General features: G+C 38.1%; 1 protein-coding gene across 11 annotated transcripts in view; it reads right to left on the bottom strand.

Moving 5' to 3' along the window:
• PAM (peptidylglycine alpha-amidating monooxygenase) overlaps positions 1-17828 on the bottom strand; it is an 843699-nt gene that overhangs the window by 21898 nt on the left and 803973 nt on the right. For 8 of the 11 annotated variants that reach the window (XM_050945654.1, XM_050945643.1, XM_050945642.1 and 5 more), the window contains 3 exons: positions 13110-13418; positions 6163-6292; positions 481-597 (listed from right to left, as the gene is read on the bottom strand). In XM_050945654.1, the coding sequence (XP_050801611.1) occupies positions 481-597; positions 6163-6292; positions 13110-13418 (556 nt within the window). The remainder of the gene's footprint in view (positions 1-480; positions 598-6162; positions 6293-13109; positions 13419-17828) is intronic. The other 3 variants (XM_050945653.1, XM_050945651.1, XM_050945652.1) reach the window with 1 other exon arrangement.

Below are 17828 nucleotides of genomic sequence, written 5' to 3'. Positions count from 1 at the left end.
GTCCTGTGCCCCAACTACTATCTAAGGTCCTGAGATACCTCTATGCCCATTGCTGCAGTCAACTGGAATGTTCTTCTTGTCAGCATACAAAGTTGAAGTTACGGGCAGCTGGACTTTCTTGGTAAAGGGCCCCCAGCCCTGGTCCTCACATTCAATCCCTTTTGCCAACAAGGGCAGCCTTTACGATGCTGTGCCAGACATGTTTGCTCCATACAAATTTTTGTTAATTTGGGTCAGTAGATGAAGAGTATTGATTGTTAGGGAGTGGAGAGAGGCAATGGCAAAGTTGGTTTCCATTCATTGCCCGCTGTTGGCAATACTGTTTGATTTTTTAATTTGGTTATAAATGAAACCAGATGTGAAAGAGATGAAATGTGACGTAAGTCTCAGAATAAACAAATACACGGATTAAACTCTTCAGGATGAAACGTAGTATACAAAAATATCAAAGCTTTATTAATAAAAGTAAATACAACTTACAGATTTTTGCCTGTGGAATCAAGAACTTCTGCATTACTTGGGTCTATTACAAGAATTGTGTTCTGTTCAATTGGTCCAAGTCCTCTTTGTTGGTAAACAAAGCTACTGTCAAATGAGCTATAAAGATATATTGAAATACAAAGTGAATATGTTAGAAGTTTCAGTTCACAAGAAAGGTACATAAAACTTATAGCAGAACTTTGTAGACTAATAAGAGAAAACACCTAAATTTTGTAGGTTTTTGTGTATCTTCTTATACTTCTGTATTATCACTGAAGCCTTTTGGATGGCAGCTCTTCTCATGGATATCATGCCCAGCGACATTCAATGTGTGTAATCAAAATGAGCAGATACAACCAAGACAATCCTGTATTTTCAATCATTGTTAAAAAAGCAAATTTCAACTTCACTTTTTATTTTCTTTGCAATGACAGAGATTTTTTGTAGTTTCATGCCTCTCTGGGTTACTTATGAAGATAGTTGCCAAGAAAGTCTTAAACCTGAATTGTTAATAAACTATGTTAATTTATGTACATTTCCTATGCACTTTAATATTCTTGCTGGTGTTTATTACAGTAACACCTGGTTTCTACTTTCTTTTTCTACTTTTCAGAGAATGATTGGTAGAAAAGCATGTCATACTATGTACATGTCCCCTTTCCTACAACTGCACTCCCAAAACAACTTTAAGTGTACATCAAGTAAATGCAAGAACAAGTAAGATTTAGTTCTGCCATCTCAACTTGTAACCTAAAATTTAAGGAGCTAAGATTTCTTATATTCACAGAAGGCATAGTATGAGCCACTTATATGAGGACAAATTTCCACATGCGTAACCAAGAAGAAAGTATTAGTGTATGTATCTCTGTCCATACATTGATTTCAATAAGTGCTCCGCATTCAAGGAAGCTAAGCACTAATGGTGTGTGCATATAAGTGGAATTCTTTGAATCAAATTTTTAATTTAATTAAGTGTAAAAAATATAACAATTTTTGACTAAAATGTTTGAACATACTTGAATTACTACTACTTTTTTTTAAAAGCAGTTTCTTAGTCCCTACTGAGATCAATCCAATTGTGATCAATACATTTTGGTAAAGAGGAAGGTACTTTACAAAGCTTCAGACATGGCTGTGAATAAAACTATTAATACGCTATACATTACAGCATGAGTACTATAAATATTTAATGTTCTGGGGAAGTTATCTGTCCACAGTTTTCTATTTGGGAAAGTGACAGACTACTCAGATCTGTCTCACATCCATTGATCAGTTGGTTGATTTGTTTATTAAGTTTATGCACAAACCACAATTAGAAAATCTTTAGGGTTATATTCCTGTGTCATTAAAACATACATCATGCTATCACCTGACACTACTTGTTATATCATCATCTAGGTTTTATTTTTTGAAAGGTACCAATAAATCCCTTCCTTTTCTTATAAATGATGATACACAGGATGGCAGATTCTAGAGCATTCCTCTTTTCTTTCATCCTAAATTTAGGAGCTAGAGCCTTGTGTATGGATGCAGGGTAATTACTATTCAGTCATTGATGAAGACACAGGCAAATGAATGACAGATACATGGGATGGATTTAAGCAGCAGGCTGCAACTTTATTTAACCTTAGGAGGGGCATTATGTGTCCTGTCTCCTATTCTCTCTTATCAGGGATTTAACCAGGTCCAGTGCGATGTTCAGGACTCCTACCATACAACCAATAACTTAGGGAACATCTGCCTGGGCCTACACCCCCATCCATACTACCTGGTAACTATTTCCTGCCTAATCCATTTGTTAAAGCCATGGAGACAGTTGTTAGCCCCTGCATCTGACAAATGGACTTTGCTGTCCCTAAAAACAGCTCAGGCCTAATATATTATACACCATTGTGTGTGATCATGGAACCACAGAGGTTTGACTTTCTTCTGTTTAAATTATTGTGGGAGAGGAGGGAGACGGGAGGGAGAACAGAAATATGGATCATGCTGACTAATACTAGGTCTAAAATCAAACCCATGAGGCATGATATTAAATATCATGCTAGTCAGCTCTTCGTTTATTCTCAGTAGACTGATATTGCTTGCTCCAGTGTACATCTGGAGTCCTCCATGTTATGCTGGTGGCTCTAATTCCACCCTTCATGTATTTCCATAATTACAACCCCACCTCCTTTGCTAGCAATGTTGCTGATAATGCTAATAAAAAAATCCACCACTGGGAAGTGCAAAGGGCTTGTCTCTACGAACACTTAATTTGTGGCAAACTGGTGTGTACAGCTACTCCCACAGTAGTCTGTTGTGCACAGAATACCTGGGGTAGATCCTGCTGCCCTGCATTTCAAGTTCTGTGGTGCATTTTGATCTACCTCTTCTTTGAAACAGGAATAGTTTAAAGCGCCTAGGGAACTTTTAATGCATGGTAACAGAGTCCACACAGATAATTAGTGTAGGATAGCATTACACCCCAGATTGCTACAAACTAATGTTCATATAGACAAGCCCTGATACTATGATGAATCAGGCATCTACTCCATCAGAAATTAGACAAGCCACCTTTGCAGAGCACATAATTTCCACTGCCCTAGAAAGCATAGCTCCAGAGGTCACTTTCTGATTAGTTGTAACACTTGGCACAGCATTTTAACTTCATATTTCTAGCCTTTGCTAATTAGGAATGCAGCTTTGAGAGGCAGTCAGACCACAGCAGACTTACAGTTCAAAAATCTGATTTAAATCCTGTATTATAAACACCTCTACCCCGATATAACGCTGTCCTTGGGAGCCAAAAATTCTTACCGTGCCTCCCCAAGCACTGCTTTACCACATTATAGTCCAATTTGTGTTATATCAGGTTGCGTTATATCAGGGTAGAGGTATATTTTATAAATCACATAACCAGATGGCCTTTTTCATCATAAAACTGTAAAGACACTCACTTGATCAGTTACATAACTGACTAAACAGTTCTAATCTTTTCACTTTGAATAGTACATGCTTTATAAAACAGAAAAAGCTGTTCTGCAGTGATTGCACAAACAGCGTATTTGATTCATTTAAGAAAAAAAATGTAAAATCACTTCAGATTCACTGAAGGAACAGAGCAATTTATAAACTAACCCTGGATTATAGGGGCTAGCATTGTACAACAATATTAAACTGCCTAGTTTAGTGTTCTAAAGCAGACTGAGTTTGCATTATAAGCCATACAGACCTTTCACTGAGCTGTATTTTGCTGTCTGAGGAGACTACTTTTTATAGCACATATTAATAATACATTGGAACCATTTGTGCAGTGTTAAAGCACTGCAAATTTGTGTTTGCTTCTTTCTATATAGTATGCTGGTGAAGCACTCAATCAGTGAAAATGGATTAAACTCCAAGACCAAGAATTCATCAAAATTTATGATTTGATGAAGGTTATTACATTCAATTAATGGCTTTGCACATTGGCAGCCAATCATAAACATTAACTTAGTTAAGACTGATACTGAATTGTGCGTGTTTTCCTGCTTTGCTTCTTCTCCATGTTTCTTCCACCAGGCACATCTAACTCTGCAAGTTTCCTTCCCAGTTCCCTCGTCCATCTCCATTGTTAAGGCTGACCACCCTTCAAATGGATCCAATATAATGAATATGCTACATGGGGCAGAAATTATTTTCTGACAGAAACATGTCTTCAAAAGCTGAAAGGAATTTTAAAACTGCTCCATACATATACCAGATACTCATGATCATCATTGGTGCTCAGTTTCCAGTTGTGTGTATTGGACTCGGGCTGTATATATCACAATTGCCAAACTCTCAGAACACAAATTTCAGAAGTGACAAATGATGATAGGAGTCACACAGTAACAATAACTGCCAATTATTTTGAAATGTTTTTGATTCAACTTTTTCTTCAGTGACACAAAAACCAACATTTATGTGCATGTGTGGGAGGGGAGATGAAAAGAATCACTTCAATACAAGCTCTGAGTTGAAGCCTGAATAATATAACCTATGTATGCGTCACCCTTTCAAATCACATACTCCATGTTTATATAAACTTCAGATAGAAAGATCACTTTGATATACTGCACAAGAGACTTAAAAGATTTATATCTTATCCATCCATTTATATCTTATCCATCCATCCATTGGCTAAAAGTTATAATCAAATGTACTGTTTTCATTACAGGGATAAGAGACAGCTCTCTCAAGCAAAGAAGGCTGTAAAAGTACAACCTTTTAGAGAGATTACTAATTATGATAAAACTAAATTTCAACACAAAGGTTGAAACAAACATACTCTTAAGTGTCATGTTTACATATATGTAGAACAGGTTAATCGTAAGATACAGTAAGCCATGTTTAGTAGAGATGTTGTGTTTCTTTCTTCTTCCTGAATGTTTTAGAATTTATCCATACAATTTTAATATATAAATACAAAAAAGAGATAGTTACATATCCCTTCAAACAACAAAACATAATATATTTTCTGAAACAAGACAGAGCAGCCATATACACAAACACAGTTTAGTTCTTCATTATCAGCAAGGATATGATTTAGTCACGGAGGTCACGGATTCCCTGACTTTAACCTCCATGACTTCTTCGGCTTCAGCCTCCATGGCTGCAATGGGGACATCAGCCCTTGTGGCTACATCGGAGGCTGTCAGCCTCCCATAGCTGAGGCTGGAGCTTTCAGCCACTACATATGCAGTAGAGGCTGGAGCCCCTCCACCCTCTGGTGACAGAGCTCAGACTTCAGTCCCTCCCCAAATTCTTAGTAAAAATCACGGACAGGTTGTGTGACTTTTACTAAAAATAACCATGACAAAATCTTAACCTTAATTATCAGTGAAACCTCCTTAGAAGTCTGAATAAAACTACTTTTCATAACAAATTAGTCTTTTTCAATGCAGCAAACTGATTGCTGCCTCCTAGTATTTCTGAGACACACCAGCCATCATGACTGCATTTTGTTTACCTTGTTTGTGCACCACTATCAGTGCTATCAACTGTAAAATACATACATCTACAGGCTAAATTCTGTTCTCAGCTGCATGCTTAAATTGATTTCAACATCAGCCCCATGTCACAATTGCTCATTCAGGGGTAGAATTTGGCTTGAAATACAGTGGGTGGGATTTTCAAAGGTGCTTAAGTAACTCATCAGCACCAATCCCACTGAAACTCAGTCACTCAGACACTGGAAAATTCCATCCAGTGTATTGACTACTTGTTACAGGATAGCAGGAGAAACTAGCTTTACGGTATGTAATACCAAAATAGTGGTTTACTTTTTATTTTTTTAATTTCTCAGATATTTTGCTACAAATAAGTCGCTCTTACTTCTGGGATCTCATTTCTCCCTTCAACCCCAAGTAGTGGAGAAATAACAATTTTCAGAGTCAGAAGTTTTATGGGAGCACTAAAAAAACACTGTGAAGTTTTATCAAATTAGTGGATCAAACTTGTTTTGGGGAAGCACTGCGTGACACACTAGCCTTCTCTTACTGTTCTGAAGATCAAGTAACTCTGGAGACTCAAATCTATATCATCTAACCATTCACTCTCCCCATATCTAACTATTGTAAGCAGGAACATTCTATGTTTATTCCCTGCCTAAAGAAAATATGTTGAACAAACAGCATAGTCAACTACTTAAACATACTACTTGACAGAACATCCACTTACTTTCTATCCCACACATGATCACCCCTGTGGAAAATAACCAGGTTATTTTTAGGGTCCAGGGCCAACCCAGAAACCTGGCCTAGTTTGAGGTTTACTCCAGGCCAGTCCACAGCCTCTTCTATGTGGAAATCTAAAAAAGAAATTCATGCAGTATATTTATGTGAAAATATGAAATTGGTAGAAAATTCACTGATTTATGATAGAAGGACATGCACATTTCCTTACATGCAATATTTCTATTAAATGTGTTGCCATTTGATTCCAAGCAGTAACTTTCTTATGATAAATATATATCATGCACAAGCAGTGACACCCTGAGCTATGAAAAACAACAGAAAAATTGAGAACCTGCCTTTGATTTTATTCTCTTCTCCATCTTAATAGCATATATATGCACAGAATATTGTTTTATTATCAACTGTATATGTTCCTAGTACATTGAATGAATAAAATATACACAAAATTGCTCTCTCGAATAATCAGCATATATAATTTAGAGATAATTCTATTAACAATACATTAGTTTGGCATTTTTCAAAAATATTTTAATGTTTTCCAGTTTAATTTTAATGAGAATGGTATCAAAAGTGGGTGACTGAGAGCAAGTAGGGCAAGCCTATCATGTTTTTCAAAACAAAAATGTTCTGTAACACACAGGCAGGGAAGATGTAAGCAACACAAAAGAAAAACAATGATGTGGCCCAAACAAACAAGTAAATCCTGAAAGGTACTGCTAATGTGATTTTGGGAGTCAATCACCTCCTTTACCTTGTATAGTCTGCATAGCCCGAGATCACATATTACATAGTCCCAACTAATTTATTGATAAAAAGAGCTAGATATTATTATGAAGTATCTGAAAAGACCTAAAAAAGGTGAGGTGGGATAGGGAAGAAGGGAGTATCTGTCCTCATTTATCTTGTGACCCATTTTACTTCTGAGGACATAAATATCTGGCAATTTTTACATAACCCAGATCTGATTTTGACACTATACATCAAAAGCACAGTAATATAACAAGACAGCCATTCTACTAATTTGAGTCAGTCTCCTTGTTTGTACCAAAAAAGAAAAATGGAGAATTAAAAAAAATAATGGCTTTGGCCAATTTTGTTTGTGTTTTTTTTCCCTTTTACCTCAAATTTTATGCAGTAACAAAAGGATTTCAGTACTGAAGAGAGGGCTGTTCCACCTTGTTCTTCAAGCAATGAAATTAAGTGAATCCAGGGACTTCTTGGCCAAAATAAAATAATTTAGAATCGCCTCTGAAATCCTTATGTCCCAAGATCTAGCATTCAACCATCATTCGGGTACTATACTGTCACCTCAATCCAGGATGGATTTAGAGTGTAATACACTACCAAAGCCATTAGTAACAACAGCTATAATCTCAGAGTTAGTCATTATCATTTACACTATACTTATTTTCCAAAATGTGATGTAGCATTTTAAATTTGTAATGTAAATACCAGAGATTGATGAGTCTCCTGTATGACCCATCACACTGCTTGCAATAGCTTGCAATGATTTTGTTGCCTGAATTCCTGAGGGTAGCCAGTAAAGCATACTCCATGAAGAAGCTTGAGTTATGTCCTTCAGCACTGAGGCAGTGGGATCAAGAGTGCTTTTGGTCTTGTGGTCATATTGTTTGGTGTTCAATATTGTTTATTTGTCTATTGACATCATGCAATAGGAAAATAAATTGTATTTCTGTATGACAACTGCTTCTCTAGAGGAGTATGTTTTTAAAATCCAAGTCTTTTTATTTTTATGAGAGGAAAAAGTAAGTCACTTGTCGAACGAGACAATCAGATCTGTGAAACAATACCTATTGCATGGCTTCTGAAAAAGGACAATTAGAACATACAAGAACAGATCCACAGGGCAATAGTTTGCCATAGTTTACATTTAATTTTATTTGCAGTAATGCAGATATTAAATCAAAATATGTTACTGTAAATACTCACTTTTAAATATAATCTTTAAAGTCATTTGATCAGTTCCTTCTTGCAATTTTGAAGGAAAAGATCACCCCATTACAAAATATTACAGCTGGATTTTTTGTCATACAGGAAAACGGTAAAAAGTTTAATGAGGCAGCGTTATATTAAAAAGAATACCTTAACAGCAAATATTCACAAAGCAACACTTCAAGATGTGCTGGAAAAGTTTCTGTACACATGAACAAACAGAGAATCGCCACTCATTTTTTCACGTAAGAGTTTTTCTTACTTAAAAATATTTTCTATAGGGAGAAGAGAAGGGCAAAAGGGAGATGACAGGGGAGGCTCCTCTTTCCCCAAAGGGCTTGAGTTAATTTTCCTCTCTCTTATTTTCTGCATGGTATAGTTTCTCCTCGGGCCGCTGAAACCAGAACCCTGTTCTGCAGACTAGGCCACTGAGAATAGCAGAATGAGGAAGGAAAATAAAAAATGAAACCTCAAACTCTGCCTTTTGTTTTTTGCTTTTGCAGGGTAGAGTGAGGTGTCCCCTAAGCTCTTCTTTTCCTTCTCACAATTTTTCCACTGGTAGTGAGTGTCATTAAGTTGAGCCTGTTTCCTGCACTCTCAGCAAGATCTATTGCTCAGTCACAGTCACATCTTGATTCCATTTCTTTCCTCTCAAAAACCTTGTTCTTTTGGTGCACTGTCACATAATCAAAATCAAAAGAAGTTTAGCATAGCAGAGGAAAATGAAAATAGTAAGGGAATAAGTAACTACATATAAGATTACTGAACTAGATTATAACGCAGTTTGGCCAGGCAGTGTGGACAGAGCCAAATCATGTTATAACTGGGTTTAAGTTGATGTGTTCACCTCTAGATCTCTCTTTGCATAAGCACAAGTGGTAAGCCACTGTTGAAAGGTCTGAATAGACGGGGTGAGACACTTTTATGACTTAAGTGTGGAAAACCAAGAAACAACAAATACATTATATAGGGATTAAAATTACATAGATCTCTCATTCAGCACAGTTTCTGACATGGCACTAAGATAATAAATTTGATCATATTTGCAACAATTTAAGAGTCAACGACAAACATCTTGGAGACTGGTTTTGTCTTCCACCTTCCATTTGCTAGGTGACTCTTTACTTCATCTCAGAGGAGGATCCAAGTCAGAGTGATCGAGATATTCTTCACTTGGGGAGCAGAACCCAAGCATGGCTGTTGTTGCTCCTGACATGTCCTCTTATGAGATGGGACCTTGTAAAACTGGTAGTCATAAGGGGCTGCAATAAACCCACTGCCGTGGGGCATGAAGAATGAGGGCAGGGCCCCAAAGTTGTCCTTGCCAAGGTTGCTGGTTGAATCTCCTGCTAGGAGTTTTCTCCTCAGGGAGGCTATAATGTGGAGGAATCTTGTATAGACCTCAGAATTGGCTGAGAGGTCATCACCATATCTACCAAAGGGACAAGTGGTGCTGGTACCAGTGGTCAAGTCAGTACTGGGGAACAAAGAAGGTACTGTCATTGTACTGGTAATGGAGGTCAATGGTTGGTTGGCTAGTGAAACTTTACCAGAGAATGTTGTGTCAGTACTAGCTGGAAATACCTCTCTGTACCTTAGAGAACTTTGCATGGCACTGGTAATCATGTTGGTACCAGAGGACGAGTACCATTGAAGATGGTAGTATCAGAGGATAATAAGCTCTGGGAGGTTAATACTTGTGGAGAGTCTCTTGGTACCCCTCAGTAATGGTGATTCAGACTCTGGATAATGGTGACTCTGGTAATGGTAATGGTGACTTTGGATAGGGACCCCATCAGAGTCAGTATGTCAGAGCTCTGAAAGTGCAACTGGTGTGCCCTTCAGGCTTGGCTTCAGAAGACAGTATCAGTGACTCCTTCAGCTGGCTTTGGAGTCCTTGAGTTTCAAAGGTCACTCTAGGTTGTTGGTTCTTCTTGGTGCACGGCGTGGTGGTCTTAACCGGTGATATGGTCCAAAGGTGATGGGAGCCAATATCGGGACATGAAGTCTCCTGAGACCCACTGAGGGGGTGACTTTCCCTTTCTCTTGTCCCATTCTGGAGAATGGGGTCTTTTCTTCTTTGAAGGTCTGGGTGGTTCTGTTTGCTTACTGTTGTGGCAGAGATGGTTGCTGAGACTCTCTGAGCAACCAGATCCAAGGAACAAGCAGTGTGACTCAGATCCCCAGGCCTCAGAGAGCACTCTATCAATAAGAGTTTTAGTCTGTCCTCCCTTAATTTGTTAGGTCTGCTTTTAAAACCTGGAGAGGATATGAGTCTCTTGGTGGCAGCTTGAACGTTGCTGCAGGGGAAGACCTACGGCAGGTCTGGCAGGGTTTAAAGCCTGGGGTTTTGGGCATAACTGTTGCATGAGGCTGTGGATCAAGGCCTGAGGAAAAAAACAAAGGTCCAGTAAATGAGGAAGGGAAGGGAAGACCCCCCCCTCAAACCAATAACCCACAAATTGTGCCAAATAACAAAAAATAAAGAAACTACAAACGAAAATGAAAAAATAGATTAAGTGAGATAACTAGCTACACAGCTTGCTACCTAAAGTACACTGTGACACTCTGTCTCAAGTTGCAGGTGGCTGAGATGGAAACTGGAGTGGTAATGTCCCTGACCCTTCCCTTCATTCACTTGCAGCAGAGCACAAGGGTGTCTAGGGTGCAGGCACGGACCTGCAGACACTGCAGACAAAAATCTCTGAGAAAGCGCGCAGGGGTACACAGACATCCTGATACGGAGCACTCATAGGGATATTACTTGAAAAATGTAATGATGTGTGTGTCTGTTTATACACACACAGAGAGAGATTATTTACCAATTTAGGCAATTTAGGTAAGAAAAATATTGAGCTATAGATATTAAAAAAGCAGAAGTAAAATACTACTGAAATTAAAACTTAAAAACTTGAAATTAAACTAATGCTAAATATCAATAGTATTAAACAAATACAACTAAATGAAAGTGGGTCCAGTGCTAAGAAACCTTAAGTGTTTCAAGTTTATATGAGTCATGTACTTGACAACAGCAACTGGCAACTAAGCATGTAAAGTTCAGTGTGATTTTTGTTTTATTTTTGCAGTATCTTCATCTGCAATCACAGCATAGCATGGTACCATTATTATTTTTTTAAAACTACATAAAGAAAACAATTAAAATAATTTTGCATCCAATGTATCTAGTTGCTTCTTTCCAAACTGAAATCTGCTACTGAGAAGCCACACAATGTTTCATGTTAGTGTGCATAAATACTTTCCCTTCCAGAAAGTAAATGTGTGATTAAAGATTTTTCACTTTATTATAACCACTCTTTTGCCAAAAAATGGCGCTGATAACTTCCTTGTAGTCCAGAATTTCTGTGAATAAGCAGTGCTGTATAGATTTAAAAGGGAAAATAAACTTTGATTTTAAAATATTTAAAGAAAACTTTTCAATTTTGCTTCTCTTGTTTCAAAAACTTCCAGGCAGGTCAACTGTACAAAGTAACACCCCACTTCCATCTCCAAAGCAAACAGCCAAACAAAAACCCAAAATGAATCAACCAACCAAACCCTATACCTGCAACCAAAAATATTAACGCTACAGCAATACTGAAAACAAATTGCTGCTTCTTTCTGTAAACAGGACTCACACTAAATGGTGCAGCAAGTCAGCATTTTATTCAGTTCACTGACATTCACTCACTCAATCAATTAAAATGGAAGGGAACTTACTCTAACATTTCTCTTTTCAAAATCATATTTTTTAACCTTCTGGACCTAGAGAATTTATTTTGCAGGAAAATATGTGCTTCTTGGTCACATTTTTCATACACTAGCACCAGTTGAACTTCACAGTCTTTAATGGTGCTCTTCCTGATTTACACTTGTATATGAGAGAAGAAAATCAAGGCCATATTGGTGAATATTCCTCAACCTTTCCTCCCTGCCTCTCTTGCCAATAACTGTGGCTGTATTTCATTTAAAAGCAAGGAGCAACACCTAATACTAGAAGTCCATATCTCTGGTCTTCTATTAAATATTAAATCCTGTATTTAGCAATTATTATACCATATTTGAACTGCATGTGAGCAGAAGGCATTCCATGCTCATATTTTAAATTGCAAATAAAAATCAAATGGATGATGAATAATTTATGTTTTTAAGGAAAATGTATTTGGAAACAGCAAGCTGGCTGTTTGCAACATAAAGGCAGCCTGTGATGCTACATCTCACACACACAAATGGCTGCCATGCATAAATAACAGATACTCTTCACATGCCGTATTATCTGCCTTTCCACATTAGCAAGACTAAACACAATCAATATCACAGAGACCACAACACAAATAAAACAAATATGCTTTTATGGTTTTTGCTGTCATAGAAACCTGAAGGGAATGAGTTTTAATCTGTTAATTAGAGTAGCCAATCCTGATTTGAAATAAAGAAATAAATATTGACTTTCTGGACCATTCCTCAATAACAACAACTACTTTTCTTCATTTAAAGAAAAATAGTTAGTGGAACTACAAGAAATAAAGCTTGTAAAATCTTGATGTCTGACAGGTCAAGTCAGCTGAAAAAAGGCAACGAGATCGCCCCATTAGTCACTTCAATGAAGCCAGTTGCATAAAGAGAAAAATAAAACACTTTAATTCACTGTTGTATCCATGGTTGTTTACTTCAATTTAGCAGAATGCCAAATTAACCACAATTTGTTCAACTCTCAATGTTTCAATTTAACAGCCCCGAAGTGAACTATGTGGATCTGATTATTCTAACTCAATTTTTCCAGTAGACTATAGCCACGCTTGATAATGGGAGCGAAAAGTTTATGATTTATGTAATCATGAGAAATGTAAAAAGACAAATTTCATAATTAGATCTCTTTGTGAAATTTCAAGCATCAACTGATCTTCCCTTCAGATTTTGCTAATGTGGATCACAGCTCTTACGTTGCAGTACATTGCTTAAAATGAACCCCTAACCCACCTCCAGCATGTTCTTTTCCCCAGCTTCCATCACCATGTTGTAAAGAGAAATGTCTGTTCTCTGGTGGCCTCACGGTGGATTCTAGTCTGTGAAATTTGTGAATTCTGTTTCTGGCGAGACTAGTATTGGCCCTTTCATCGTGATTTGTAACCTCTCTGGCATCAAACCAGCCAAGATCCTTCTTTTGGACTACATTAGCAATCTCAGCTACAAGATCTGATTCTGCCTTTTCGGTAGGATTATACTTATGCACATGAACAACATCTTCCCTTTCTCCTAGCAGCTTGGAAATGAGTGAATAGAAATCACCTGTACAGAAAAGAGAAAAGATAAGAGGCGGAGGGGGGGAAGATTATAATAGATTATAAAGTTTTCTACAGTTTTAGCAAATATAGAAGTATTCATACAGTTATTGGTATGGCTAGGGCACAAAGGATCTGTTTTCAGTCTGTCATAGATATGAACGAAGAAAGCCTGTGACAGAGAGATATCAACACTTTATTATCTGTAATTTACATAATAATGTCCAATTTTTCCTGACATTTCAAGACTAAAAAAGAGCACATCACCCCTCTAAAGATGTTCTTGGGAACAAAGGAATGTGTCCATGATTTCAGCAAGAATTTCAATAAAGGATATTTACAGAGCACTCTGCTGGATTTAGAAGCCAGAGTACTGCAGACTTATAAAAGAAAGATGAGAATTCTGTAGTCTTGTCAATTTTATCGTTTCTGAAGTCAATAATGATAATATGAACACATTTCAAAATATCTTTTTTTGAAAAGTATTATTGCTTAAGAAGCCCAGGCTACAAGAAAGAAAAACTAATCTGCAATATTTTCAATGTAATGTGCTGCAGAAAGCAGACTCACTAGCTACAAGATATATTTACAGACAATTTTTAACTAGACATAGTAGCATTCTTCAGTGCATTACTCCTTCCTAAAAATCACTCACCAAGCAAACAGGAAGCAGTTGTACCTACAGTATTATAACAAATCAGCATGCTTTCCCATAACCCACCATGCCTGTACCAAGTTCTAGAATGTTGGCCCAAGAACACAGAAAAAGAAAAATTAATCTCAGTGTAAAAAGTAGATTTTTTTTTGCCAAAAATCACTTTTAACCACACTGATTTATGTTTAATCTTGTAAAAATACTTAAAACGGTGACAATGAGGGCTATCCTTAGGGATTCTACTGCCCGAATCCAAACTAGCTTTATATACTCCACCAGCTTGCAGTCACCCACACAATAACGGAACATTTTGTTGCTCTAAGCAAATGTCAGTTCTGTCTGTACATTAGAGCCACAGGGGAACAGATATTCAACTATCAAATTATGCTTTTAATTTGTGGTAAATATATAGTGATGAGTCCTTTTATTTAATTCTACATATACCTAATGAAGAGATAACTTACAATTAAGGAATTCATTATTTAATTTTTAAATTACAGTTATAGTGCCATTTAAAAAAAAAGTTTTATATTAAGTAGTAGGAAGTCAGAATGATAACGTCTAAGCTTCAACTCATTCACCGGTAATTCATGATCATTAACTTGGTATGGGGGAAATTAAGTCTTTCAAATAAAACCTAAGAGATTCTGTCATGTTTATAAACGGTCCTGGTTCAGTGATTTCAACTAGGCTTCCAATCTCTGGCCTTCAAAGAGGAATATCCCACGTGAAAACTTCTGTCAGATAATAATTGCTAAAGTAATAGGTCCAATTTCAGCAAAATGAACAAAGAAAATTAGACCTGAACAAAATTTGTTATGCCATCTATGCTAGTATGCCTCATAAAATCTATTCTAAATGGCTAAATTCAACTAACTTGTTCAAATACAGATTTACAAACCAACAACCCCAGACACTTAAAAACATTTAAATAATCAGCTTTGCCTACAATATATATATTCTTCCACAGGGTCTATTTGGGTTTGTAGCTGGGGCAGTTAGCACAGGCCACCATTTCCATTACCTGTGCTACTACAGCTACACTACTATTTTTTGTCCATCATATTGTACTCTGTAAAGGTGAGAAGGGCTCAAGTTGCTGGAATCTTAGGCAAACAGAAAGGAGGGCTTTATTTCTGACTAAAAGGCAACCCCCTGTCAGCACAGTCCTACTAATTCTGAATCACATTTGAGCAGCGTTCTTTTCATTTTAGTTTCTGCTCTTCAGCAGGGATTGCCTGGAGCAGCAGTTCTGAGGTCCCTTGAGGGGCTACAAGCAGATTTCAGGGGATCTGCTAAGCAAGGCTGGAATTAGACTCACTGGGGCCCAGGGCAGAAAGCCGAAGCCCCACTACCTAAAGCCCAGCCACCCGGGCTTGAGCAGCTTAGCTTCATAGAGACCCCTGTGGCATAGGGTGCCAGGCAATTGCCCTGTTTGTTACCTCCTATTGACGATCCTGACACAGGTATACCATGGACTTTTTATAGCATGTTAGGGGGGGCCTCAGAAAGAAAAAGGTTGAGAATCCCTGACCTGAAGCAAGCCTACTTGCACCTAATGAGGTTCTGGGGGAATGGACAGACGCAGTCTGTGGAGACAGAACAGGAACTGTCTGGGTTTCACGACATTCTGACACATCCCCTTCCTGCCACTGACTAACAGGACTACTTATACCTCTAAAGCTACTAATAGGGTTGTCATAAACAGATAGTTAAGGGATAATGCCTCTTTTACTTGTAAAGGGTTAAGAAGCTCAGTAAACCTGGCTGACACCTGACCAGAGGACCAATAAGGGGACAAGATACTTTAAAATCTTGGTGGTGGAGGGAAGTCTTTTGTTTGTGCTCTTTGTTTTGGGGGTTGTTCGCTCTGGGGGCTATGAGGTACCAGACGTCAATCCAGGCTCTCCAAATCTTTCAGAATCAGTCTCTCATGTTTCAAACTTGTAACAGCCAGGCAAGGCATGTTAGTCTTATTTTTGTTTTCTCAGCTTGTAAATGTTCCTTTTTGCTCAAAAGATTTTACCTCTGTTTGCTGTAACTTTGAACCTAAGGCTAGAGGGGGTTCCTCTGGGCTATATGAATCTGATTACCCTGTAAAGTATTTTCCATCCTGATTTTACAGAGATGATTTTTACCTTTCTTTCTTTAATTAAAAGCTTTCTTTTTAAGAACCGGATTGATTTTTCCTTGTTTTAAGATCCAAGGGGATTGGATCTGGACTCACCAGGAATTGGTGGGGGAAAGGAGGGGGGGATGGTTAAATTCTCCTTGTGTTAAGATCCAAGGAGTTGGATCGGTGTTCACCAGGAACTTGGTGAAAAAGCCTCTCAAGGCTGCCCAGGGAGGGGAAGGTTTTGGGGGGACAGGAAGTGTTCCAGACACTGAAATTTCTGGATGGTGGCAGTGTTACCAGATCTAAGCTAGTAATTAAGCTTAGAAGTGTCCATGCTGGGGGAGGAACCTTGACAAGGGTGAAGGACTGCTTTGTGGAATCAATATGAGGATCTGAGTATGAAAGAGAGACTTAACAGCAGAGCAAACATCCAGTAGTGACTGAAATAGAATCCTTGAGGCATGACCATGTGGTCTGAGGAGATACTACAAAAAAGCTAGTCTAGTAAGCAAGAATCACATTTAAGAGGGCTGGGAAAAGGTATGTCAAAGAGTCCAAGGGGAAGAAGCATCTGTTTGAGAAAGAAAAATTAAAGAACCCTGGGGAAAAGGGGTTGGGTAGAAAAATCTGTGACAGAGAGGTTACATGTTTTTTGAAGGAGGACAGGAGTGATATTGTATGGGGAGATCTTGGAGGATCAGTAAATTGTCTGGATCACTACTGGTAGCTGGCACATCGATTATCATGCTTATCGCCAAAAACAGTCAGGTCAATAGGCCTTTAGTGGGCCTATGCAGCAGCCATAGCACAAGGAAGGAAGGAAGCTTATATTTGTCCTCTGGGATGTGTTTGTCACGACCTTCAAGCATGTGGACTTCACAAAAACATATGTTTAATTAATGGTCTAATGAAACTCCTCGCTTAACCTTTGAAAGTGCTTACTTGACCAGTTTTTTTGATTAATATGTTATTGTCATATTAACACAATAAATAAGGGGGGAGAAGATTGGGCTAGTTGGATCACCTTATGGACACATCTGAGGGTCCCCAATGGCAGGTGGAAGAAAGGGCATCAGATGTCTGATGCTGTACCACTTGAAAACCACTCCAAACTTTGGTAATTGAGGGCTGGGGTATTTTACTACCCTGTTGTATATGTGTGTAAGTGCTTGAGACTAAATACAGTGTAGTAAGAGCACTCTTGTATTATACTGCATGTGTCAACCATCTATCAGTTGAATGGTCCCCATTGATTTATTTCCTGCTGTAGTAAGAGAAGGCCCTGAGACATAAACCTTGGTATCGGAGGCCTGGTATGAGGCCTAAGGCCTGAACTAAAGTAATGGTCAAGACTTTGTTAACATAAAGCAAAGTTAAGCTGTGAGCCAGAGGCAGGCCCTGCTCACAGAAGCTGGCAAGGAAAGGGCTGATGCTGCAGAAAGAGACATAGTTAAAAGGTACTGGACACCAGATATCAGAAAATTCGCATACTTGTACACTCCACACAGATAAGAAGGAATAGACTAACCCATTCCAATGACAGGGGCAAAAGGGTAATATGATGGATAGAGTTGTTTTGTTCCAACCAACATGTATAAGGTGAGAGGTGTCACCTTACTACGTAGAGGGGTTGTACTTTGCTACGT

Source organism: Gopherus flavomarginatus, chromosome 3 (genome assembly GCF_025201925.1).
Source record: "Gopherus flavomarginatus isolate rGopFla2 chromosome 3, rGopFla2.mat.asm, whole genome shotgun sequence".
Classification (NCBI taxonomy): domain Eukaryota; kingdom Metazoa; phylum Chordata; order Testudines; family Testudinidae; genus Gopherus; species Gopherus flavomarginatus.
The sequence above is the reverse complement of the archived record's forward strand: the minus strand, read 5'-3'. Positions and strand labels throughout refer to the sequence as shown.